The sequence below is a fragment of the Entelurus aequoreus genome, linkage group LG10, assembly GCF_033978785.1.
Source record: "Entelurus aequoreus isolate RoL-2023_Sb linkage group LG10, RoL_Eaeq_v1.1, whole genome shotgun sequence".
NCBI classification, from domain to species: domain Eukaryota; kingdom Metazoa; phylum Chordata; class Actinopteri; order Syngnathiformes; family Syngnathidae; genus Entelurus; species Entelurus aequoreus.
In genome coordinates, this window is record NC_084740.1 from 62,356,499 (window position 1) to 62,383,998 (window position 27,500).

Here is a 27,500-nt window from a genome sequence, read left to right on the forward strand (position 1 = left end):
CAGTGTTGTGTGTTACTATTGATCATGGTGTTCTATCACAGTGTTGTGTGTTACAAACTCAAACACGTTTCCTGTTGACGTAGAAACTAGCTTATCTCTTGCCGTGGTTAGCTTTCAAGAGTAATACCGTAGCACGCAGATGTGTTAGTACGCTAGAAAAATAGTTCCTCAGTGTTCACTCTTACAATAACAATGTTGTACAGTTTGATATTATACATGTTACACAACATAAATGAAGTATTGTTGACAGTTTTTGAAAGCATTTTTAAAGTGATTTAGAGGTAGAATTGTAACATTAGACAATTTTTACAAATTAGAATGCTTCTTATCTCTTAGAGGGACTGAGAACGAGAAGCAAAATTCCAAAATAATAATAATAATAGATTTTATTTGTAAAAAAGCACCTTACATTGAGTAAACAACCTCAAAGTGCTACAGTGTATTAAAAAAATAAAAATAAAAAGATAATACAAAATTAAAAAAAATAAAAACTAGAACAGCCAAATAGCTAAATCTAGTATGCATATATCTAAAACATGCTTTTTTAAAAAGAAGGGTTTTTAAGCCTTTTTTAAAAGCATCCACAGTCTGTGGTGCCCTCAGGTGGTCAGGGAGAGCGTTCCACAGACTGGGAGCGGCGGAGCAGAAAGCCCGGTCTCCCATTGTTCGTAGCTTTGTCCTCGGAGGTTGGAGGAGGTTAGCCTGTAGTGTCGTGTGGAGGATTTGGGGGTGAGTAGTTCTTTGAGGTAGAGGGGGGCATTTCCATGGAGGCACTGGTGGGTTAGTAGGGAGTCTTTGAATTCAATCCTGAGTGGAACAGGAAGCCAGTGAAGGGATTTGAGAGTTGGTGTGATATGGTCGTATTTCCACACTCTGATCAGGATCCTAGCAGCACTATTCTGGATGTATTGCAGCTTCTGGATGTTCTCCCCACAAGAAGTGCGTTGCAGTCGTCCAGCCTGGAAATAAAAGTCCACTTCCCTTGTAAGGGTACAGTGTTCGTGATGAAATACTACTCTCCAACATAATTGTGTGTACAAATAGCACTTCCTGCTAATGTGTGCTGAGAACAGATGTGGACTTTCATCTCTATGTGCTGGGAATTATTTGCTGATCTATGGATTTGAAGCAGAACATTTCTTCCTCTGCTGACTTCGTCTACACACTAAAAAATTGGCCTGTCAGTGGAAAAACTTCCTCCCCGATTTTTATCAGCAGCCGTCTTGACAGCTTTTGGCGGAACATTCTTCACCGCGACGTTGGCAGTTTGCAATATTGACTTGACTGCTCCTTCACACGACCTTGAAGAGCCTTTGTAAGCACACACAATAATGTGCTTTCCCATCAAGAAGTGAAAACTATCTCCTGCTTTACTATTGTTACTATTACTATTATTATTGCTACACAAGTGCTTGTAGTGCAAACATCTATTTTAAACACATTTAATTGTCATTGAGTGTAGAGCACAGCTTCCTAACTTTACAACCCTGCAGAAAGAAGAATGTGAGGGATGATTATAGCACACACACACACACACAAACAGTATATATATATACATATATATATATATATATATATATATATATATATATATATATATGCTGGCTGGAGCAGCTCATTAAATTGGGGGAAATGGCTCCACGCTGACGCCGCTGGAACCTTCCCAGATAACAAAGTCCATGCTGCTTCACCTCAGCATTTATGATGAACTCATTTGCTGCTAATTACACCCTTTTTCTGCAATGTGGAGATGTTGCAGTTCATTGCTCATGATGGTGAAAGTCTTGGCTCACCTTGTATAATATGCAGTGTGACCAGAAGAATACACACTATATACCAGTGGTCCACAACCTTTTTGTAGCTGCGGACCGGTCAACGCTTGAAAATTTGTCCCGCGGACCGGTGGGGGGTGGGGGTGGGGGGATTTATTATTATTTTTTATTTTTTTTATTTTTCCCCATAAAGAAATACAATCATGTGTGCTTACAGACTGTATCCCTGCAGACTGTATTGATCTATATTGATATATAATGTATGTTTTGTGTTTTTTATGTTGCTATATACCAACTTGAAAGTCACACTAAACTTGGATTTTGTTTTAGCCATCATCACACGTGATTTGACAAATATTGGCATCATCTCATGGTTGACCGCCACAAATGCTACTTTTTGACTATTTTCATTTGGCTTTCATGAGAAGTCCCTTTAAACTGCCTCCTGTGCCTGTCAGCTGGCCCCAACTCCTCTAATATACCTACACTGCAAAGAGGAGCAGAGCAACGAGTATTAGCTCTGCTAATTATGTAAATTGCATGATTTATTATTATTAATATTATTAATTGTGTTGTAATAGTTTATTCATTATCATTATTAATTATGCAATTGTATTATTTGACTTCTGTAATGTACCTACACTGCAAAGAGGAGCAGAGCAACGAGTATTAGCTCTGCTAACATTGTGGACTGCACAAGAAAGTGGAAGAAAAATGTCGTCCTCTTCCATTGAAGGTTTATTTATTACCAAGCAAAGCCAGCAGCAACATAACCAATGTTGTACTCGCGCTAAGGAGCTAAATGCTAATAGCACTGCTTAGTTGATTGTAGGGCGACGTGATTATAGCCAAAATAATCATCACAAATATTATTTATCAATATTAACATCATCATTGATAATTACATTTAGTCATTTATGTAATTTAGGATGAAATAGTCCGATAAAAAAGACTATTGTATTTAAAAACAAGTCTTTGTGATTTTGTTCATTATTACTATTAACATTTCCTTTTTTTTTGTCTTTTTCCAAGTTGGGCTGCAACTAACAATTTTTCTTCTAGTCTATTAGTCAACGATTATTGTCAGGTTCAAACACTGATGACATTTATTAAACAAGACAAGAGGCAAAGAATCAAAGAGAGACAGAATTCAATGTGGTTCAGTGAGGAGAAACGTGCACATCTGTACCCTTGTACAGCGTCATTACGTTCTGCCAAAAGATTGCACGCCTCCTTCTTTTATTTTGGACCCTCCCCGACCGACCACATGGCCACCACTGTTTGCAAAGGACAAAGGTCGCAAAAAGTTCACAGAAAAGGTCGTAAACAATTCACAGGAAAGGTCAGTTCAAAAAGAGTTCGTAAAATAGTTGAAAAAGAGTTCCTTAAAATAGTTCAAAAAGAGTTTGTAAAATACTTCAAAAAGAGGTCGTCTGGAAATTGGGCAGATCCTGTCATCTGTCCGCTCTGAAGTCCTTGGGCCAGAACAACATCCTTCTGTTGATTACATACATGAAAGAACACAGGAACACCTTCATCTTGCTTCCCCCCACACACAGTGGAGTTTTACGAGTCTTACTCTTGGTAGGTTTCAAAGACAGCTTTTGTCTTCTTGTCAGGAACATAATGTTATACAACGTTTTTGTGATCATTTAGAAACAATTATTCTAACAATTATCTTAACGATTAGTCGACTAATGGGATAATAAGGCGTACACATATTTAATGGCTCTAGTATTTCCATCCACTTCTAAGTTATTTCAGGCGTGTTCTTACTAATTCATTGATAAATATTTATTCATACTGTAACTGTGCTGCTCATTCAGATGTTACCAACATTAAAATGACTCATAAAATGTTGTCCATTTAAAAGAAAGGAAAGGCAAAGTGATAAAAAACAAAAAAAAACAATTAACCTTGCTTATTTATTTAAAACAGTTAAAATAGTAGCAATGAAAACAAACAAAACACAAAATCTAACTTCCTCAAAAAGAAAAGGCTTTTGTGATGTTAAAAATCTGCACACTGATGTATTGATTATTGATTAACTCTTGGCACTTTTAGCATTCTAATAGACTCAATGCTGTCCGCGTTTGTTATAGTATCTTTTTTCACCACATTACAAATTGAGGCTGCTTTAAAACGTACTAGAATTGAAGTAGACAAAGTTTATCTGGCTGACTTTGACTAAAATGATTGTTCAAGTTATTTTTCATACATCTTGGTCTCACACTTGTTAGCCAGCTAGCAAGGTAAAAGCTAACACTTCAGTTGATTTTGGGTAAGCAATCCATTTATGTGAAAATAAATTGGCTCCAAGTTCCATATTCCATGTTGTCTTGGCTTCCGTCTGCTCCAAGGTCTCACTCTTCCTTCGTGTTCGCTTCTATAGGCAGCAGTTCATCCTCAGTATGTTCAGCTTCAAAAGTATAAGGTTGTAAATCCTTGTTTGTTCAAAAAATAGTAATCTTCTTAGTCTGTTACCAAGTCTGCCATGATTAGAAAAAACACCTGAGTGTTTGTTTCCGGAAGTAAGAATGCACGTTGTTGCCAAAAGTCAGAAGTGCGTTGCCATGGAAACAGAAATCAATGTGCATAAGAAATCAATCCCGGTAATGATTAAAATGACCAAAATACGGTAAATATCATACATATTACATATTGTTATGAAGGTGTCTGTTACTACATTATATATATATACTTGCAGTGTGTATATTGTACATATTACATATTGTTATGAAGGTGTCTGTTACTACATTATAGATATACTTGTAGTGTGTATATTGTACATATTACATATTGTTATGAAGGTGTCTGTTACTACATTATATATATACTTGCAGTGTGTATATTGTACATATTACATATTGTTATGAAGGTGTCTGTTACTACATTATATATATACTTGCAGTGTGTATATTGTACATATTACATATTGTTATGAAGGTGTCTGTTACTACATGATATATATACTTGCAGTGTGTATATTGTACATATTACATATTGTTATGAAGGTGTCTGTTACTACATTATATATATACTTGCAGTGTGTATATTGTACATATTACATATTGTTATGAAGGTGTCTGTTACTACATTATATATATACTTGCAGTGTGTATATTGTACATATTACATATTGTTATGAAGGTGTCTGTTACTACATTATATATATATACTTGCAGTGTGTATATTGTACATATTACATATTGTTATGAAGGTGTCTGTTACTACATTATAGATATACTTGCAGTGTGTATATTGTACATATTACATATTGTTATGGTGTCTGTTACTACATTATAGATATACTTGCAGTGTGTATATTGTACATATTACATATTGTTATGAAGGTGTCTGTTACTACATTATATATATACTTGCAGTGTGTATATTGTACATATTACATATTGTTATGAAGGTGTCTGTTACTAGATTATATATATACTTGCAGTGTGTATATTGTACATATTACATATTGTTATGAAGGTGTCTGTTACTACATGATATATATACTTGCAGTGTGTATATTGTACATATTACATATTGTTATGAAGGTGTCTGTTACTACATTATATATATACTTGCAGTGTGTATATTGTACATATTACATATTGTTATGAAGGTGTCTGTTACTGCATGATACATATACATATATATATATATATATATATATATATATATATATATATATATATATATATATATATATATATATATATATATATATATATATATATATATATATATATATATATATATATATGCAGTGTGTATATAAGCATTGATGGAGGGTTCTGAAGTTGTTTTAGAGACTTTGAAGGCCACAAAGGTGACTCTCATTAGTTGCATCTTGCAAGCGTTTTTGTTTCTCATAATGATTGCGAACGATAGGAAACATTCCAAAAAAAAGTGCAATTCCCCTTTAAGTGCAGCTACGGCCATCTGAAGTTAATTTTTAAAAACTACATCAGGAGGTTGCCTACAGCCACAGCAGTTAATGACAATGTTTATTTTTAAACGGTGCACCACTTAGTAGTTATTTACGTCTGCAGACCTTGCACCTGGCAGCTGTAGGAGGTTTTACTGGAACTTTAATTTGCTGACTTTTCTTTGTACAGGACTGGTTGTGGAAGTTGTAGTGTACTTGAGTAGTTCAACACAAGTCCATGGTCTTCATACAGGACTGGTTGTGGAAGTTGTAGTGTACTTTAGTAGTTCAACACAAGTCCATGGTCTTCATACAAGACTGGTTGTGGAAGTTGTAGTGTACTTGAGTAGTTCAACACAAGTCCATGGTCTTCATACAGGACTGGTTGTGGAAGTTGTAGTGCACTTGAGTAGTTCAACACAAGTCCATGGTCTTCATACAGGACTGGTTGTGGAAGTTGTAGTGTACTTGAGTAGTTCAACACAAGTCCATGGTCTTCATACAGGACTGGTTGTGGAAGTTGTAGTGCACTTGAGTAGTTCAACACAAGTCCATGGTCTTCATACAGGACTGGTTGTGGAAGTTGTAGTGTACTTGAGTAGTTCAACACAAGTCCATGGTCTTCATACTGGACTGGTTGTGGAAGTTGTAGTGCACTTGAGTAGTTCAACACAAGTCCATGGTCTTCATACAGGACTGGTTGTGGAAGTTGTAGTGTACTTGACTAGTTCAACACAAGTCCATGGTCTTCATACATGACTGGTTGTGGAAGTTGTAGTGTACTTGAGTAGTTCAACACAAGTCCATGGTCTTCATACAAGACTGGTTGTGGAAGTTGTAGTGTACTTGAGTAGTTCAACACAAGTCCATGGTCTTCATACAAGAATGGTTGTGGAAGTTGTAGTGTACTTGAGTAGTTCAACACAAGTCCATGGTCTTCATACAGGACTGGTTGTGGAAGTTGTAGTGTACTTGAGTAGTTCAACACAAGTCCATGGTCTTCATACAGGACTGGTTGTGGAAGTTGTAGTGCACTTGAGTAGTTCAACACAAGTCCATGGTCTTCATACAGGACTCGTTGTGGAAGTTGTAGTGTACTTGAGTAGTTCAACACAAGTCCATGGTCTTCATACAGGACTGGTTGTGGAAGTTGTAGTGTACTTGAGTAGTTCAACACAAGTCCATGGTCTTCATACAGGACTGGTTGTGGAAGTTGTAGTGTACTTGAGTAGTTCAACACAAGTCCATGGTCTTCATACAGGACTGGTTGTGGAAGTTGTAGTGTACTTGAGTAGTTCAACACAAGTCCATGGTCTTCATACAGGACTGGTTGTGGAAGTTGTAGTGTACTTGAGTAGTTCAACACAAGTCCATGGTCTTCATACAGGACTGGTTGTGGAAGTTGTAGTGTACTTGAGTAGTTCAACACAAGTCCATGGTCTTCATACAGGACTGGTTGTGGAAGTTGTAGTGCACTTGAGTAGTTCAACACAAGTCCATGGTCTTCATACAGGACTGGTTGTGGAAGTTGTAGTGTACTTGAGTAGTTCAACACAAGTCCATGGTCTTCATACAGGACTGGTTGTGGAAGTTGTAGTGCACTTGAGTAGTTCAACACAAGTCCATGGTCTTCATACAGGACTGGTTGTGGAAGTTGTAGTGTACTTGAGTAGTTCAACACAAGTCCATGGTCTTCATACTGGACTGGTTGTGGAAGTTGTAGTGCACTTGAGTAGTTCAACACAAGTCCATGGTCTTCATACAGGACTGGTTGTGGAAGTTGTAGTGTACTTGACTAGTTCAACACAAGTCCATGGTCTTCATACATGACTGGTTGTGGAAGTTGTAGTGTACTTGAGTAGTTCAACACAAGTCCATGGTCTTCATACAAGACTGGTTGTGGAAGTTGTAGTGTACTTGAGTAGTTCAACACAAGTCCATGGTCTTCATACAAGAATGGTTGTGGAAGTTGTAGTGTACTTGAGTAGTTCAACACAAGTCCATGGTCTTCATACAGGACTGGTTGTGGAAGTTGTAGTGTACTTGAGTAGTTCAACACAAGTCCATGGTCTTCATACAGGACTGGTTGTGGAAGTTGTAGTGCACTTGAGTAGTTCAACACAAGTCCATGGTCTTCATACAGGACTCGTTGTGGAAGTTGTAGTGTACTTGAGTAGTTCAACACAAGTCCATGGTCTTCATACAGGACTGGTTGTGGAAGTTGTAGTGTACTTGAGTAGTTCAACACAAGTCCATGGTCTTCATACAGGACTGGTTGTGGAAGTTGTAGTGTACTTGAGTAGTTCAACACAAGTCCATGGTCTTCATACAGGACTGGTTGTGGAAGTTGTAGTGTACTTGAGTAGTTCAACACAAGTCCATGGTCTTCATACAGGACTGGTTGTGGAAGTTGTAGTGTACTTGAGTAGTTCAACACAAGTCCATGGTCTTCATACAGGACTGGTTGTGGAAGTTGTAGTGTACTTGAGTAGTTCAACACAAGTCCATGGTCTTCATACAGGACTGGTTGTGGAAGTTGTAGTGTACTTGAGTAGTTCAACACAAGTCCATGGTCTTCATACAGGACTGGTTGTGGAAGTTGTAGTGTACTTGAGTAGTTCAACACAAGTCCATGGTCTTCATACTGGACTGGTTGTGGAAGTTGTAGTGTACTTGAGTAGTTCAACACAAGTCCATGGTCTTCATACAGGACTGGTTGTGGAAGTTGTAGTGTACTTGAGTAGTTCAACACAACTCCATGGTCTTCATACAGGACTGGTTGTGGAAGTTGTAGTGTACTTGAGTAGTTCAACACAAGTCCATGGTCTTCATTCTGGACTGGTTGTGGAAGTTGTAGTGTACTTGAGTAGTTCAACACAAGTCCATGGTCTTCGTACAGGACTGGTTGTGGAAGTTGTAGTGCACTTGAGTAGTTCAACACAAGTCCATGGTCTTCATACTGGACTGGTTGTGGAAGTTGTAGTGTACTTGAGTAGTTCAACACAAGTCCATGGTCTTCATACTGGACTGGTTGTGGAAGTTGTAGTGTACTTGAGTAGTTCAACACAAGTCCATGGTCTTCATACAGGACTGGTTGCGGAAGTTGTAGTGCACTTGAGTAGTTCAACACAAGTCCATGGTCTTCATACAGGACTGGTTGCGGAAGTTGTAGTGTACTTGAGTAGTTCAACACAAGTCCATGGTCTTCATACAGGACTGGTTGTGGAAGTTGTAGTGTACTTGAGTAGTTCAACACAACTCCATGGTCTTCATACAGGACTGGTTGTGGAAGTTGTAGTGTACTTGAGTAGTTCAACACAAGTCCATGGTCTTCATACAGGACTGGTTGCGGAAGTTGTAGTGTACTTGAGTAGTTCAACACAAGTCCATGGTCTTCATACAGGACTGGTTGCGGAAGTTGTAGTGTACTTGAGTAGTTCAACACAAGTCCATGGTCTTCATACAGGACTGGTTGCGGAAGTTTTAGTGTACTTGAGTAGTTCAACACAAGTCCATGGTCTTCATACAGGACTGGTTGTGGAAGTTGTAGTGTACTTGAGTAGTTCAACACAAGTCCATGGTCTTCATACAGGACTGGTTGTGGAAGTTGTAGTGTACTTGAGTAGTTCAACACAAGTCCATGGTCTTCATACAGGACTGGTTGTGGAAGTTGTAGTGTACTTGAGTAGTTCAACACAAGTCCATGGTCTTCATACAGGACTGGTTGTGGAAGTTGTAGTGCACTTGAGTAGTTCAACACAAGTCCATGGTCTTCATACAGGACTGGTTGTGGAAGTTGTAGTGTACTTGAGTAGTTCAACACAACTCCATGGTCTTCATACAGGACTGGTTGTGGAAGTTGTAGTGTACTTGAGTAGTTCAACACAAGTCCATGGTCTTCATTCTGGACTGGTTGTGGAAGTTGTAGTGTACTTGAGTAGTTCAACACAAGTCCATGGTCTTCGTACAGGACTGGTTGTGGAAGTTGTAGTGCACTTGAGTAGTTCAACACAAGTCCATGGTCTTCATACTGGACTGGTTGTGGAAGTTGTAGTGTACTTGAGTAGTTCAACACAAGTCCATGGTCTTCATACTGGACTGGTTGTGGAAGTTGTAGTGTACTTGAGTAGTTCAACACAAGTCCATGGTCTTCATACAGGACTGGTTGCGGAAGTTGTAGTGCACTTGAGTAGTTCAACACAAGTCCATGGTCTTCATACAGGACTGGTTGCGGAAGTTGTAGTGTACTTGAGTAGTTCAACACAAGTCCATGGTCTTCATACAGGACTGGTTGTGGAAGTTGTAGTGTACTTGAGTAGTTCAACACAACTCCATGGTCTTCATACAGGACTGGTTGTGGAAGTTGTAGTGTACTTGAGTAGTTCAACACAAGTCCATGGTCTTCATACAGGACTGGTTGCGGAAGTTGTAGTGTACTTGAGTAGTTCAACACAAGTCCATGGTCTTCATACAGGACTGGTTGCGGAAGTTGTAGTGTACTTGAGTAGTTCAACACAAGTCCATGGTCTTCATACAGGACTGGTTGCGGAAGTTTTAGTGTACTTGAGTAGTTCAACACAAGTCCATGGTCTTCATACAGGACTGGTTGTGGAAGTTGTAGTGTACTTGAGTAGTTCAACACAAGTCCATGGTCTTCATACAGGACTGGTTGTGGAAGTTGTAGTGTACTTGAGTAGTTCAACACAAGTCCATGGTCTTCATACAGGACTGGTTGTGGAAGTTGTAGTGTACTTGAGTAGTTCAACACAAGTCCATGGTCTTCATACAGGACTGGTTGTGGAAGTTGTAGTGCACTTGAGTAGTTCAACACAAGTCCATGGTCTTCATACAGGACTGGTTGTGGAAGTTGTAGTGTACTTGAGTAGTTCAACACAAGTCCATGGTCTTCATACAGGACTGGTTGTGGAAGCTGTAGTGTACTTGAGTAGTTCAACACAAGTCCATGGTCTTCATACAGGACTGGTTGCGGAAGTTGTAGTGCACTTGAGTAGTTCAACACAAGTCCATGGTCTTCATACAGGACTGGTTGCGGAAGTTGTAGTGCACTTGAGTAGTTCAACACAAGTCCATGGTCTTCATACAGGACTGGTTGTGGAAGTTGTAGTGTACTTGAGTAGTTCAACACAAGTCCATGGTCTTCATACAGGACTGGTTGTGGAAGTTGTAGTGTACTTGAGTAGTTCAACACAAGTCCATGGTCTTCGTACTGGACTGGTTGTGGAAGTTGTAGTGTACTTGAGTAGTTCAACACAAGTCCATGGTCTTCATACAGGACTGGTTGTGGAAGTTGTAGTGCACTTGAGTAGTTCAACACAAGTCCATGGTCTTCATACAGGACTGGTTGTGGAAGTTGTAGTGCACTTGAGTAGTTCAACACAAGTCCATGGTCTTCATACAGGACTGGTTGTGGAAGTTGTAGTGCACTTGAGTAGTTCAACACAAGTCCATGGTCTTCATACAGGACTGGTTGTGGAAGTTGTAGTGTACTTGAGTAGTTCAACACAAGTCCATGGTCTTCATACAGGACTGGTTGTGGAAGTTGTAGTGTACTTGAGTAGTTCAACACAAGTCCATGGTCTTCATACAGGACTGGTTGTGGAAGTTGTAGTGTACTTGAGTAGTTCAACACAAGTCCATGGTCTTCATACAGGACTGGTTGTGGAAGTTGTAGTGTACTTGAGTAGTTCAACACAAGTCCATGGTCTTCATACAGGACTGGTTGTGGAAGTTGTAGTGTACTTGAGTAGTTCAACACAAGTCCATGGTCTTCATACTGGACTGGTTGTGGAAGTTGTAGTGTACTTGAGTAGTTCAACACAAGTCCATGGTCTTCATACAGGACTGGTTGTGGAAGTTGTAGTGTACTTGAGTAGTTCAACACAACTCCATGGTCTTCATACAGGACTAGTTGTGGAAGTTGTAGTGTACTTGAGTAGTTCAACACAAGTCCATGGTCTTCATTCTGGACTGGTTGTGGAAGTTGTAGTGTACTTGAGTAGTTCAACACAACTCCATGGTCTTCATACAGGACTGGTTGTGGAAGTTGTAGTGCACTTGAGTAGTTCAACACAAGTCCATGGTCTTCATACAGGACTGGTTGTGGAAGCTGGTAATGTTTTTATCTATCTCCCTTTATTTTTTTATAAACTTTTTGGTTGTCGCTCTTCAAGTATTTTACAAGAATATCTTGTGACGTGCTGTTAAGCATGCGGGTTAAATTCCAGAACTTTCTGTTTGTTAAGTTGTTGTAAAAAAGCGCACTTGATGTGTGGATTAGCTTAATGCTAGCGGCAGTTACTACAGGGTTTCCTGGTGTGGTGAGTCTGCACACGGGTGAAAAAGTCGGCTGCGTGTCTGTGTGGACATTTAATGTGCAGCTGTGGCGTTAATATGAGTGTGCATTATGAGTGTGCATCTAGTGTGGTGCTGTGGCGTTAATATGAGTGTGCATTATGAGTGTGCATTTAGTGTGCCGCTGTGGCGTTAATATGAGTGTGCATTATGAGTGTGCATTTAGTGTGCTGCTGTGGCGTTAATATGAGTGTGCATTATGAGTGTGCATCTAGTGTGCTGCTGTGGCGTTAATATGAGTGTGCATTATGAGTGTGCATCTAGTGTGCTGCTGTGGCGTTAATATGAGTGTGCATTATGAGTGTGCATTTAGTGTGCTGCTGTGGCGTTAATATGAGTGTGCATTATGAGTGTGCATTTAGTTTGCTGCTGTGGCGTTAATATGAGTGTGCATTATGAGTGTGCATCTAGTGTGCTGCTGTGGCGTTAATATGAGTGTGCATTATGAGTGTGCATTTAGTGTGCTGCTGTGGCGTTAATATGAGTGTGTATTATGAGTGTGCATCTAGTGTGCTGCTGTGGCATTAATATGAGTGTGCATTATTTCTTTCTTTATTTTGTAAGTGGAGAGAAATCCTGTTTACTGTGGACTGTGTGTGACGCCCTCTTCTTTTGGTTGCTATCAATAAAAGATATGTCTGTTATGAGTTTTTTGTCATAGTTTATTGTAGAAAAATATAAAATGAGTTGATGTGAGTGGGAAAAATGAGGTAAATTGCTACACATATTAAATATCCTTTTTCTTAATATATGTTTTTGTTATTTGCTGATGTATATATTTTATATACTGTTTTTTATTTAATTAATTTATTTGAGACTTTTTTATGCTTTATTCACCTTTTATTATTATTATTATTATTATTATTATTATTTTATTTAGTATTATTATTATTTCCACATGTAAGCATAAATTCATGATCTAGAGCAGGGGTCGGCAACCCGCGGCTCTAGAGCCGCATGCGGCTCTTTAGCGCCGCCCTAGTGGCTCTCTGGAGCTTTTTCAAAAATGTATGAAAAATGGAAAAAGATGAGGGGAAAAAAATATATTTTTTGTTTTAGTATGGTTTCTGTAGGAGGACAAACATGACACAAACCTCCCTAATTGTTATAAATCACACTGTTTATATTAAACATGCTTCACTGATTCGAGTATTTGGCGAGCGCCGTTTTGTCCTACTAATTTTGGCGGTCCTTGAACTCACCTTAGTTTGTTTACAAGTATAACTTTCTCCGACTTTCTAGGACGTGTTTTGTGCCACTTCTTTTTCTGTCTCATTTTGTCCACCAAACCTTTAACGTTGCGCATGAATGCACAAAGGTGAGTTTTGTTGATGTTATTGACTTGTGTGGTGTGCTAATCAGACATATTTGGTCACTGCATGACTGCAAGCTAATCGATGCTAACATGCTATTTAGGCTAGCTATATGTACATATTGCATCATTATGCCTCATTTGTAGCTATATTTGAGCTCATTTAGTTTCCTTTAAGTCATCTCAATTCAATTTATGTCGACACACTATCTGTATGTAATATGGCTTCTAATTTGTTGCGGCTCCAGACAGATTTGTTTTTGTATTTTTGGTCCAATATGGCTCTTTCAACATTTTGGGTTGCCGACCCCTGGTCTAGAGTGAGCACTGCCGTGTGTGTGTGTGTGTGTGTGTGTGTGTGTGTGTGTGTGTGTGTGTGTGTGTGTGTGTGTGTGTGTGTGTGTGTGTGTGTGTGTGTGGACCGTGTGTGACGCCCTCTTCTTTTTGTTCCCATTGAAAAAAAGGCTGAATAAATCCTCCACGACTCAACTCCTGTGTGTGTGTGCTTCACTACAAAAGAAACACCGCACAGCAGCAACTGTTACATGTGCACGTACAACACTTAAAACCTGCAGTATATCAGTATGTGGAATTAAATGATGGATGGATGACGTAAAGAAATGAAACAGACGACTAATATGATTCACTTGAAGAGACTGTTCAAACTACAAGTGTTCACAAAGTACACAACAACAATTATCGTCAACATCTTCAACACTTTTTTTTTTCTTTTGAGATAAAGATTATTTATGTATTTAATATTTGTTGACTTACTATGGTATATTGTTTATTTATTCACTTTTCTGTTACAGAGAACAAGGAAATGGGATAACAATTGCTATGGTATGAAAAGGGGTAGGATTAAATAAGATCAGCTTCTTCCTGCTCCTTTTCGGACGTGCTGTGATGAAACAAGTGTAAATAAGTGCTGCATTATTATCACATTGTGTGTAATAAGTGCTGCATTATTATCACATTGTGTGTAATAAGTGCTGCATTATTATCACATTGTGTGTAATAAGTGCTGCATTATTATCACATTGTATGTAATAAGTGCTGCATTATTATCACATTGTGTGTAATAAGTGCTGCTTTATTATCACATTGTGTGTAATAAGTGCTGCATTATTATCACATTGTGTGTAATAAGTGCTGCATTATTATCACATTGTGTGTAATAAGTGCTGCATTATTATCACATTGTGTGTAATAAGTGCTGCATTATTATCACATTGTGTGTAATAAGTGCTGCATTATTATCACATTGTGTGTAATAAGTGCTGCATTATTATCACATTGTGTGTAATAAGTGCTGCATTATTATCACATTGTGTGTGTGCATGCTGGAAGTAAAGATGAAGTGATGACCTTGTAGCAGCACTCAGCGTAACTCATCAGAAGAAGAAAGTATTCCCGCTCATTAGAAGGTGCAAGGGGATTGGGTGTGAAAGTGAAGGTCATGTGATCACGATGGCCGCCAGTGATGAACTGACGGGGTAACAAAAGAAAAAGGTTGCAGCACACGACCATCCGTGTGTTGCCATTGTCTCCCTCGGATGCTCTGATGTTTATGTCCAACATTCAGCTGATGCTCTGACGGATGTCCAACATTCAGCTTGTTGTCTTCTGCCCTCCCAGTGAGTCAGTGGGAGCCAGCAGCAAGATGGCGATGAAGAGGAGGAGGACGATGCTCATGCTGATGGTACTGGGGCACCTCGCCAGCGCTTTGGAGGTCCCGCTCGACCGTAAGACCGCAGATACACGCCAAGTGTCATTAGTGTGAATCAATCATGTAATACCCCTCCTGGACACTTCATTAGGTGCACGCAGACGGAAAAAATGTGTCTTTTTAAGAACGAAATAAACACACATATACTAATCATACAAATAATATATACAATAATACACATAAATAATGCATGCAGATAAAATACAACTACATTTACTTGTAGCTTAGCTACATTTAATGGAGAGTAACTTGTAGCTTAGTTACATTTAATGGAGAGTAACTTGTAGCGTAGTTACATTTAATGGAGAGTAACTTGTACCTTAGCGACATTTAATGGAGAGTAACTTGTAGCGTAGTTACATTTAATGGAGAGTAACTTGTAGCTTAGTTACATTTAATGGAGAGTAACTTGTACCTTAGCGACATTTAATGGAGAGTAACTTGTAGCGTAGTTACATTTAATGGAGAGTAACTTGTAGCTTAGTTACATTTAATGGAGAGTAACTTGTAGCTGAGTTACATTTAATGGAGAGTAACTTGTAACTTAGCTACATTTAATGGAGAGTAACTTGTAGCTTAGTTACATTTAATGGAGAGTAACTTGTAGCTTAGCTACATTTAATGGAGAGTAACTTGTAGCTTAGTTACATTTAATGGAGAGTAACTTGTAGCTTAGCTACATTTAATGGAGAGTAACTTGTAGCTTAGTTACATTTAATGGAGAGTAACTTGTAGCTTAGTTACATTTAATGGAGAGTAACTTGTAGCTTAGCTACATTTAATGGAGAGTAACTTGTAGCTTAGCTACATTTAATGGAGAGTAACTTGTAGCTTAGTTACATTTAATGGAGAGTAACTTGTAGCTTAGTTACATTTAATGGAGAGTAACTTGTAGCTTAGCTACATTTAATGGAGAGTAACTTGTAGCTTAGTTACATTTAATGGAGAGTAACTTGTAGCTTAGTTACATTTAATGGAGAGTAACTTGTAGCTTAGTTACATTTAATGGAGAGTAACATGTAGCTTTGCTACATTTAATGGAGAGTAACTTGTAGCTTAGTTACATTTAATGGAGAGTAACTTGTAGCTTAGTTACATTTAATGGAGAGTAACTTGTAGCTTAACTACATTTAATGGAGAGTAACTTGTAGCGTAGTTACAATTAATGGAGAGTAACTTGTAGCTTAGTTACATTTAATGGAGAGTAACTTGTAGCTTAGCTATATTTAATGGAGAGTAACTTGTAGCGTAGTTACATTTAATGGAGAGTAACTTGTAGCTTAGTTACATTTAATGGAGAGTAACTTGTAGCTTAGCTACATTTAATGGAGAGTAACTTGTAGCTTAGTTACATTTAATGGAGAGTAACTTGTAGCTTAGTTACATTTAATGGAGAGTAACTTGTAGCTGAGTTACATTTAATGGAGAGTAACTTGTAGCTTAGTTACATTTAATGGAGAGTAACTTGTAGCTTAGTTACATTTAATGGAGAGTAACTTGTAGCTTAGTTACATTTAATGGAGAGTAACTTGTAGCTTAGTTACATTTAATGGAGAGTAACTTGTAGCTTAGTTACATTTAATGGAGAGTAGCTTGTAGCTTAGTTACATTTAATGGAGAGTAACTTGTAGCTTAGCTACATTTAATGGACAGTAACTTGTAGCTTAGTTACATTTAATGGAGAGTAACTTGTAGCTTAGTTACATTTAATGGAGAGTAACTTGTAGCTTAGTTACATTTAATGGAGAGTAACTTGTAGCTTAGTTACATTTAATGGAGAGTAACTTGTAGCTTAGTTACATTTAATGGAGAGTAACTTGTAGCTTAGTTACATTTAATGGAGAGTAACTTGTAGCTTAGTTACATTTAATGGAGAGTAACTTGTAGCTTAGAAATAAATACACATATGCTAATCATACAAATAATATATACAATAATACACATAAATAATACATGCAGATAAAATACAACTACATTTAAATATACATAAAACTAAATAAACAACGATAACCCCCAAAAATACACTACAGTAAAACAAAACATAAAACTAAATAAACAACAATAACCCCCAAAAATACACTACAGTAAAACAAAAAAATGTAATCTATTAAACATTTGAAATTGTGAGTGAAATTGAATAAAAACATAAATACAAGTACAGTACATACAGATACAGTAAAAATGCTAATTAAATGTAAACCAAATCACATTGAATAAAATATTACATATGATGACATCGCATGCATCACATGACCTGAGACTACAGGAAAAGTAATTGGCTTAAAAAAAAAGAATAAAACTGCATAAACTACAAAAATACTTCAATGACCAACTATTTTACATCAATAAAGGAGATAAGATACTTCAATCTGAAATAATCCAACTTTATGTCATTGACAATATTTTAGTTTTATTGTGCAGACTAATATACTGATTATTAATAATAATAATAATAAAATATAATGATCATAATTTTGTACATTGCTTTCCTTACCACTTAATATCATGTCATGTTTTTACAATTCTACAAACCCCGTTTCCATATGAGTTGGGAAATGGTGTTAGATGTAAATATAAACGGAATACAATGATTTGCAAATCCTTTTCAAGCCATATTCAGTGTAATATGCTACAAAGACAACATATTTCATGTTCAAACTCATAAACTTTTTTTTTTTTGCAAATAATCATTAACTTTAGAATTTGATGGCAGCAACACGTGACAAAGAAGTTGGGAAAGGTGGCAATAAATACTGATAAAGTTGAGGAATGCTCATCAAACACTTATTTGGAACATCCCACAGGTGAACAGGCTAATTGGGAACAGGTGGGTGCCATGATTGGGTATAAAAACAGCTTCCCAAAAAATGCTCAGTCATTCACAAACAAGGATGGGGCGAGGGTCACCACTTTGTCCACAACTGCGTGAGCAAATAGTCAAACAGTTTAAGAACAACCTTTCTCAAAGTGCAATTGCAAGAAATTTAGGGATTTCACCATCTACGCTCTGTAATATCATCAAAAGGTTCAGAGAATCTGGAGAAATCACTGCAGGTAAGCAGCATGGCCGGAAACCAACATTGAATGAGCGTGACCTTCCATCCCTCAGACGGCACTGTATCAAAAAGCGACATCAATCTCTAAAGGATATCACCACATGGGCTCAGGAACACTTCAGAAAACCACTGTCACTAAATACAGTTGGTCGCTACATCTGTAAGTGCAAGTTAAAGCTCTACTATGCAAAGCCAAAGCCATTTATCAACAACACCCAGAAACGCCGCCGGCTTCTCTGGGCCCGAGATCATCTAAGATGGACTGAGGCAAAGTGGAAAAGTGTTCTGTGGTCTGACGAGTCCACATTTCAAATTGTTTTTGGAAATATTCAACATCGTGTCATCCGGACCAAAGGGGAAGCGAACCATCCAGACTGTTATCGACGCAAAGTGTAAAAGGCAGCATGTGTGATGGTATGGGGGTGTATTTGTGCCCAAGACATGGGTAACTTACACATCTGTGAAGGCACCATTAATGCTGAAAGGTACATACAGCTTTTGGAACAACATATGCTGCCATCTAAGCGCCGTCTTTTTCATGGACGCCCCTGCTTATTTCAGCAAGACAATGCCAAGCCACGTGTTACAACAACGTGGCTTCATAGTAAAAGAGTGCGGGTACTAGACTGGCCTGCCTGTAGTCCAGACATTGAAAATGTGTGGCACCTAAAATAGCAGAAGGGAGACCCCGGGACTGTTGAACAACTTAAGCTGTACATCAAGCAAGAATGGGAAAGAATTCCACTTTCAAAGCTTCAACAATTAGTTTCCTCAGTTCCCAAACCTTTACTGAGTGTTGTTAAAAGGAAAGGCCATGTAACACAGTGGTGAACATGCCCTTTCCCAACTACTTTGTCACGTGTTGCAGCCATGACATTCTAAGTTCATTATTATTTGCAAAAAAACAATAAAGTTTATGAGTTTGAACATGAAATATGTTGTCTTTGTAGCATATTCAACTGAATATGGCTTGAAAAGGATTTGCAAATCATTGTATTGTGTTTATATTTACATCTAACACCATTTCCCAACTCATATGGAAACGGGGTTTGTATTTGTTTGAAAATCTATTTAAAAATATGACGATACTCATTTACAAATGTTGTTTTATTATAATGATTATTTGCAATAGAGTTTGTTACATAATATATGTGCTAGTGTGCATGCAGTAATTACAATGTTTGCAACTAATAAATGATTCTCTTTATTGTGACATTTTTGCTGGTTCTTTTTGGGAAAAGTTCTGGACAAATGTAAGTGTCAAAGGAGTGTGACGCCATCGGCTTGTTTTGTTGTGCTTTGAGGATTATTTGGACTTTTTTGGTGTATTTTTTTATTGTCTGCTTTGCTGTGGAAGTGTTGCATGCTTCATTGCTTCATTGCTGTGTGGCCTTCAGGAGTCTGCAGCCTGCATGCTTGGAGTCTGCTCTTCATGGGAAGTGTCCTGCATGCTGCTGCACAAGACTTGTGTGGGTTCAAGCCTCTGAACATCATCCTCTCTCTGATGTCTTGTAGTGCCGCAGCCCCCCACCATCACCCACCAGTCCCCCAAAGATTACATCATCGACCCCCGGGAGAGCATCGTCATCCACTGTGAAGCTAAAGGGAAACCTCATCCCAGGTAGATGGAGATACTTCCCTCACAATAATGCTCCAATCTAACTACTCAGCACTATTTAGCCCGTGCTAACTCATTTAGCCTGTGCTAACTATTAGGGGTGTAACGGTACGTGTATTTGTATTGAACCGTTTCGGTACGGGGGTTCGGTTCGGTTCGTAGGTGTACCGAACGAGTTTCCACACGGACATATTAAGTAGCCGCCTCCGCTTCCTTCTGCCTGTCTCTGTCAGTCCTCTACACAGCACCCAGCATTGTCACACCCACACAACCATCTGATTGGTTACACACAGAGCGGTAACAGCCAATCAGCAGTGCGTATTCAGAGCGCATGTAGTCAGTGCTTAGCGTTTAGCAGGTAAGCATCAGGCAGCTATACAACTGGCAGTGATGGGCTGTAACTAGCTACATGGAGCTAAGCTACATAGCTTCACTACATTTTACAGTAGCTTGGTGGTAGCTTAGCTACATTTAATGGAAAGTAACTTGTAGCTTAGTTACATTTAATGGAGAGTAACTTGTAGCTTAGCTACATTTAATGGAAAGTAACTCATAGCTTAGCTACATTTAATGGAGAGTAACTTGTAGCTTAGCTACATTTAATGGAAAGTAACTCATAGCTTAGCTGCATTTAATGGAGAGTAACTTGTAGCTTAGCTACATTTAATGGAGAATAACTTGTAGCTTAGCTACATTTAATGGAGAGTAATTTGTAGTTTAGCTACATTTAATGGAGAGTCACTTGTAGCTTAGCTACATTTAATGGAGAGTAACTTGTAGCTTAGCTACATTTAATGGAGAGTAACTTGTAGCTTAGCTACATTTAATGGAGAGTAATTTGTAGTTTAACTACATTTAATGGAGAGTAACTTGTAGCTTAGCTACATTTAATGGAGAGTAATTTGTAGTTTAACTACATTTAATGGAGAGTAACTTGTAGCTTAACTACATTTAATGGAGAGTAACTTGTAGCTTAGCTACATTTAATGGAGAGTAACTTGTAGCTTAGCTACATTTAATGGAGAGTAACTTGTAGCTAGGCTACATTTAATGGAGAGTAATTTGTAGTTTAGCTACATTTAATGGAGAGTAACTTGTAGCTTAGTTACATTTAATGGAGAGTAATTTGTAGTTACCTACATTTAATGGAAAGTAACTTGTAGCTTAGCTACATTTAATGGAGAGTAACTTGTAGCTTAGCTACATTTAATGGAAAGTAACTTGTAGCTTAGCTACTTTTAATGGAGAGAAACTTGTAGCTTAGTTACATTTAATGGAGAGTAACTTGTAGCTTAGTTACATTTAATGGAGAGTAATTTGTAGTTACCTACATTTAATGGAAAGTAACTTGTAGCTTAGCTACATTTAATGGAGAGTAACTTGTAGCTTAGCTACATTTAATGGAAAGTAACTTGTAGCTTAGCTACTTTTAATGGAGAGAAACTTGTAGCTTAGTTACATTTAATGGAGAGTAACTGGTAGCTTAGTTACATTTAATGGAGAGTCATTTGTAGTTACCTACATTTAAAGGCCTACTGAAATGAATTTTTTTTATTCAAACGGGGATAGCAGATCTATTCTATGTGTCATACTTGATCATTTCGCGATATTGCCATATTTTTGCTGAAAGGATTTAGTATAGAACAACGACGATAAAGATTGCAACTTTTGGTATCTGATAAAAAAAAGGCTTGCCCCTACCGGAAGTAGCGTGACGTAGTCAGTTGAACATATACGCAAAGTTCCCTATTGTTTACAATGATGGCCGCATGAAGTGAGAGAGATTCGGACCGAGAAAGCGACAATTTCCCCATTAATTTGAGCGAGGATGAAAGATATGTGGATGAGTAAAGTGCAAGTGAAGGACTAGTGGGGAGTTGAAGCTATTCAGATAGGGAAGATGCTGTGAGAGCCGGGGGTGACCTGATATTCAGCTGGGAATGACTACAACAGTAAATAAACACAAGACATATATATACTCTATTAGCCACAACACAACCAGGCTTATATTTAACATGCCACAAATTAATCCTGCATAAAAACACCTGCGTGTTTGTTATGCTAGCTCCTAGCTCCTCTGCTAGCTCCTAGGTCCATAGAACACGCCAATACAATTCAAACACCTGATCAACACACACAATCACTCAGCCCAAAAGACCGTTCACCTAACCCAAGGTTCATAAAGCTTATATATTTTTAAAAAGTTACGTACGTGACGCACACATACGGTCAAGTTATCAAATGTTTAGCAGCCAAGGCTGCATACTCACGGTACCTGATATTCAGCTGGGAATGACTACAACAGTAAATAAACACAAGACATATATTTACTCTATTAGCCACAACACAACCAGGCTTATATTTAATATGCCACAAATTAATCCTGCATAATAACACCTGCGTGTTTGTTATGCTAGCTCCTAGCTCCTCTGCTAGCTCCTAGCTCCATAGAACACGCCAATACAATTCAAACACCTGATCAACACACACAATCACTCAGCCCAAAAGACCGTTCACCTAACCCAGGGGTGGGCAATTAATTTTTACCGGGGGCCGCATGAGCAACCCGAGCACTGCTGGAGGGCCACACCGACAATATTTCAATTAAATTTTGCTCAAATTATTTTTGATATACCGTAAGATAGATAATAATAATATTTTCATTTAACCTAACTTATCTTTATACAAAAGCAGATGGCTTTTGATGGTTTTATTTTTAACACTTTCTTACACAACACTTCCTGATGTATATTACAATACAAAAATTTCAATTTCTGTCACTTCATCCTGCATCCTCTTTGTTGTGAACGTAGCACGTACGCCTGTAAGGTGATTGGCGAAGAAGGAAGAAGCGTTGCTGTTGCGGAAATGAGGAGTGAGGATTGGTTTTCCTTTTGGAAAGAACGAGATAAGTTGAGCTGTGTTAGTATAGGTTGCTCAGTAAAAGTTTAAAAAGAGCGTCAGACTTGGTGTGCACTTCTTCTGGACGCTACAATTGATGTCACAAGTGGGATGAAATGCCTCCCAGTTCGCCTTGCCATCAAACCTGGGAGTCTTCATTGAGGGCGGAATTCCCCCCGTGGCAAGCAGCTTGGCTGCACCTGTAAACGCTCTCTCTCGCTCTCTGTCTCTCTCTCTCTTTGCGACGAGCTCCTCACGTGGCACGTACCTCCCGATGACGTAGCACACAAACAGTGCAGTATGCGCAAAGTTTTACTTCTGACACCAATTGTAGCGTCCAGAAGAAGTGCATACGAAGTCTGACGCTCTTTTTAAACTTTTATTGAGCAAGCTATACTAACACAGCTCAACATATCTCGTTCCTTCCACACGCACGTCTCCTCACTCCTCATTTACGCAACTCAAGAAGACAACATCTACTTCAGCAGGTCGTTACACTATATTCTTTAAAGACAGCAACGTGTGTACCACAAATAAGCACACGGCTTTACCTTTACTTGGCAGTCCATGTCCTTTTTAAAACACGCCATTCGTCATCAACTTTTCTCTTTTTAGCGTCTTGGGGATAACCGGGCATCACTTGTCGCTGTGCGCCTTCCCTCACAGGACATACGCACATATAACACTTTTCAAAATAAAAGCAGCACAGTTGTATTGCACGCACGACAAATATGTTTTTTTAAAATTGATTTTGTATTTGTGATTGCCGCTGCGCGCACGAGCATACGTCCGCACGGAAGTAATACAAATAACGCTTTTCAAAACAAAAGCAGCACCGTTGTATTGCACACTCGAAATAGATACTTTTTAAAATGTATTTTGTAATTTATAATTGGCCTCACGCGGGCCTGACAGGGACGTACAAAGGGCCGGATGCGGCCCGCGGGCCGCAGAATGCCCAGGTCTGACCTAACCCAAGGTTCATAAAGCTTATATATTTTTAAAAAGTTACGTACGTGACGCGCACGTACGGTACGGTACGTGTTATGCTAGCTCCTAGCTCCTATGCTAGCTCCTAGCTCCATAGAACACGCCAATACAATTCAAACACCTGATCAACACACACAATCACTCAGCCCAAAAGACCGTTCACCCAACCCAAGGTTCATAAAGCTTATATATTTTTAAAAAGTTACGTACGTGACGCGCACGTACGGTACGGTACGTGTTATGCTAGCTCCTAGCTCCTATGCTAGCTCCTAGCTCCATTGAACACGCCAATACAATTCAAACACCTGATCAACACACACAGTCACTCAGCCCAAAAGACCGTTCACCTAACCCAAGGTTCATAAAGCTTATATATTTTAAAAAAGTTACGTACATACGCAAAAAAAAGTTGCGCACATACGGTCAAGCGATCAAATGTTTAGAAGCCAAAGCTGCATACTCACAGTAGCACGTCTGCGTCTTTGTCATCCAAATCAAAGTAATCCTGGTAAGAGTCTGTGTTGTCCCAGTTCTCTACAGGCGTCTGTGTATCGAAGTCAAAAGTCCTCCTGGTTAGAGTCTCTGTTATCCGAGTTCTTCCATCTTGACTGCATCTTTCGGGAATGTAAACAAAGAAGCGCCGGCTGTGTACTGTTGTGGCTGACTACGTTCGAAAAATACGTCCATTTCGCACCGACAACTTTCTTCTTTGCTTGCTCAGCTTCCTTCTCCATAATGCAATGAACATGATTGAAACAGATTCACGAACACAGATGTCCAGAATACTGTGGAATTATGAAATGAAAACAGAGCTTTTTCGTATTGGCTTCAATGTGGAAGGCATACCCGTGTTCGCCGGTCTACGTCACACGCATACGTGATCCTCAGAGGCGTTTCGAACCGGAAGTTTAGCGGCAAATTTAAAATGTCACTTTATAAGTTAACCCGGCCGTATTGGCATGTGTTATAATGTTAAGATTTCATCATTGATATATAAACTATCAGACTGCGTGGTCGGTAGTAGTGGGTTTCAGTAGGCCTTTAATGGAAAGTAACTTGTAGCTTAGCTACATTTAATGGAAAGTAACTTGTAGCTTAGCTACATTTAATGGAGAGTAACTGGTAGCTTAGTTACATTTAATGGAGAGTAATTTGTAGTTACCTACATTTAATGGAAAGTAACTTGTAGCTTAGCTACATTTAATGGAAAGTAACTTGTAGCTTAGCTACTTTTAATGGAGAGTAACTTGTAGCTTAGTTACATTTAATGGAGAGAAACTTGTAGCTTAGTTACATTTAATGGAGAGTAACTTGTAGTTTAGCTACATTTAATGGAGAGTAACTTGTAGCTTAGTTACATTTAATGGAGAGTAACTTGTAGCTGAGCTCACCACATTTTCCAAGTAGTTGCCCATGACTATTAGTGGGTGTTTAGCAGGTGATCTGCTCAGGTAAATATGATGACATGCACACAGAGGGGAGAGTGATATTATGATGACATTGCAGCAATGGCAGCCATTGATGCATAACTGTGCCATGATCACACGTGTCTGTGGTATTAACAGTACGTGTCAGTAAAAGAAGGTCAATGTTCTACCACAGTTTCTCCTGGACCAGAAATGGCAGCCACTTTGACGTGGATGAGCACCCCAACTTCCAGATGAAGAGCCAGTCGGGCACGCTGGTGGTGGACATCAGCAGGGAGAGGGCGGAGACGTTCGAGGGGCAGTACCAGTGCACGGCCAGGAACAAGCATGGCACGGCTCTGTCCAACAACATTGTGGTGCGGCAGCCCAGTGAGTGTGTGACACACCACCATCACCCTCTTCCATTTTCATACTAAGGCCATCCATGTCTTTTCTTGAAGTTGAATTTTCCATCTTAAGAGCGCTCCTGAAAGGTAACGGCTCGCACTGAGAAGGCCGCATGAAACACTAGCAGCAGTTTCCCCTCTGAACTTCTCCAACCATACAATTACCTCACCTCGACACCCCTTTTAGATCCTCACACCTCATGTGTCATTGTGGAGAAGACATATATGTGCCTTTTTAACAATGCAGGGTCGCCTCTGTGGTCCAAAGAGAAGATCAAGCCTATCATCATCCAGGAGGGCGTGTCCTTGGTGTTGCCATGCCGACCCCCTGCTGGCTTTCCTCCTCCCATCGTCTTCTGGATGGACAACAGTAAGCTCATATATACCCTCATGGCAAATATCAGTATATATATGTATATACTGTATATATATGTGTCTATATATATACAAACCCCGTTTCCATATGAGTTGGGAAATTGTGTTAGATGTAAATATAAACGGAATACAATGATATATATATGTATATATATGTATGTATATATATGTATATATGTATGTATATGTATATATATGTATATATGTATATACATATGTACAAATATATATATATATGTATGTATATATATATGTGTAAATTTATATATATATATATGTATATATATGTGTAAATATATAAATATATATATATATATGTATATATATATATATATATATATATATATATATATATATGTACATATATATATGTATGTATGTGTGTGTATATATATGTATGTATGTATATATATATGTATATTTATATATATATATATCTATATATATATATATATACATATATATATATATGTATATATATATATGTATAGATATATATATATGTATATATATATGTATATATATATATATATATAGATATATATATATATAAATATATTATATATATATATTATTATATATTATTATTATTATATATATATATTATTATTATATATATATATATATATATTATATATATATATATATAGATATATAGATATATATATATATATATATATATATATAAAAATATATTATATATATATATATTATTATATATTATTATTATTATTATATATTATATATATATATATATATATATATAAGTTTGGATGTAAAAAATGTAAAATACTCGAGTCAAATGCAATCCCGAAATTCAGGAGCACCTTCGAGGAAAGAAAGACGAGGAGCAGAGTCTCAAAAATGAGAGAAAAAAAATCGTTAACCGGTAGTATTTTATTTTGCGTCCTCTTCTCCTGATGTTTTCCACAAACTGCACTGCAAAACGTCAGTGTTCAAAAACAAGAAAAAAAAAATACAAAAATGTGGGGTCTTTTATTTGAACTAAGCAAAATTATCTGCCAATAGAACAAGAACATTTGGCTTGTCAAGACTTTCCAAAACAAGTCAAATTAGCTAACCTCAATGAACCCAAAAAACCAAACCCCAAAACTCAAAATTGCGCTCTAGCGCCCCCTAGGAAAAAACACAGACAAAACTGCTTGTAACTTCCGGTAGGAATGTCGTAGAGACATGAAACAAAAACCTCTATGTAGGTCTCACTTAGACCTAGATTTCACACACTGACATCCTTCAGCAAAAATCAACAGGAAGTTGGCAAATCCCCCTTCAGAACAAAACTTTAGTAAAAACAGTCACCTTTGCCTCTTTGAGCTATAATTTGACCCCCTTAACATGCTTCAAAAGTCACCAAACTGGACACACACATCAGGACAGGCAAAAATTGCGATCTAATAAAAAGCCCAACCCCAAAACTCAAAATTGCGCTCTAGCGCCCCCTAGGAAGAAAACACAGACACTACTGCTCCTCGGAAGAAAACTCAGACAAAACTGCCTGTAACTTCCAGTGTCGTAGACACATGAAACAAAAACTTCTACGTAGGTCTCACTTAGACCTACATTTCATGTATTGACAACCCCCAGCAAAAATCAACAGGAAGTTTGCAATT

General features: G+C 38.1%; 1 protein-coding gene across 12 annotated transcripts in view; it reads left to right on the plus strand.

Annotated features, from left to right (window-relative positions):
* The window catches only part of LOC133658886 (neuronal cell adhesion molecule-like), a 208,850-nt gene that overhangs the window by 123,924 nt on the left and 57,426 nt on the right, over positions 1–27,500 (plus strand). For all 12 annotated transcript variants that reach the window (XM_062061377.1, XM_062061380.1, XM_062061379.1 and 9 more), the window contains exons 3-6: positions 15,026–15,132; positions 19,688–19,793; positions 25,284–25,477; positions 25,742–25,864. In XM_062061377.1, the coding sequence (XP_061917361.1) occupies positions 15,051–15,132; positions 19,688–19,793; positions 25,284–25,477; positions 25,742–25,864 (505 nt within the window). In that variant the 5' untranslated portion in view covers positions 15,026–15,050. The remainder of the gene's footprint in view (positions 1–15,025; positions 15,133–19,687; positions 19,794–25,283; positions 25,478–25,741; positions 25,865–27,500) is intronic.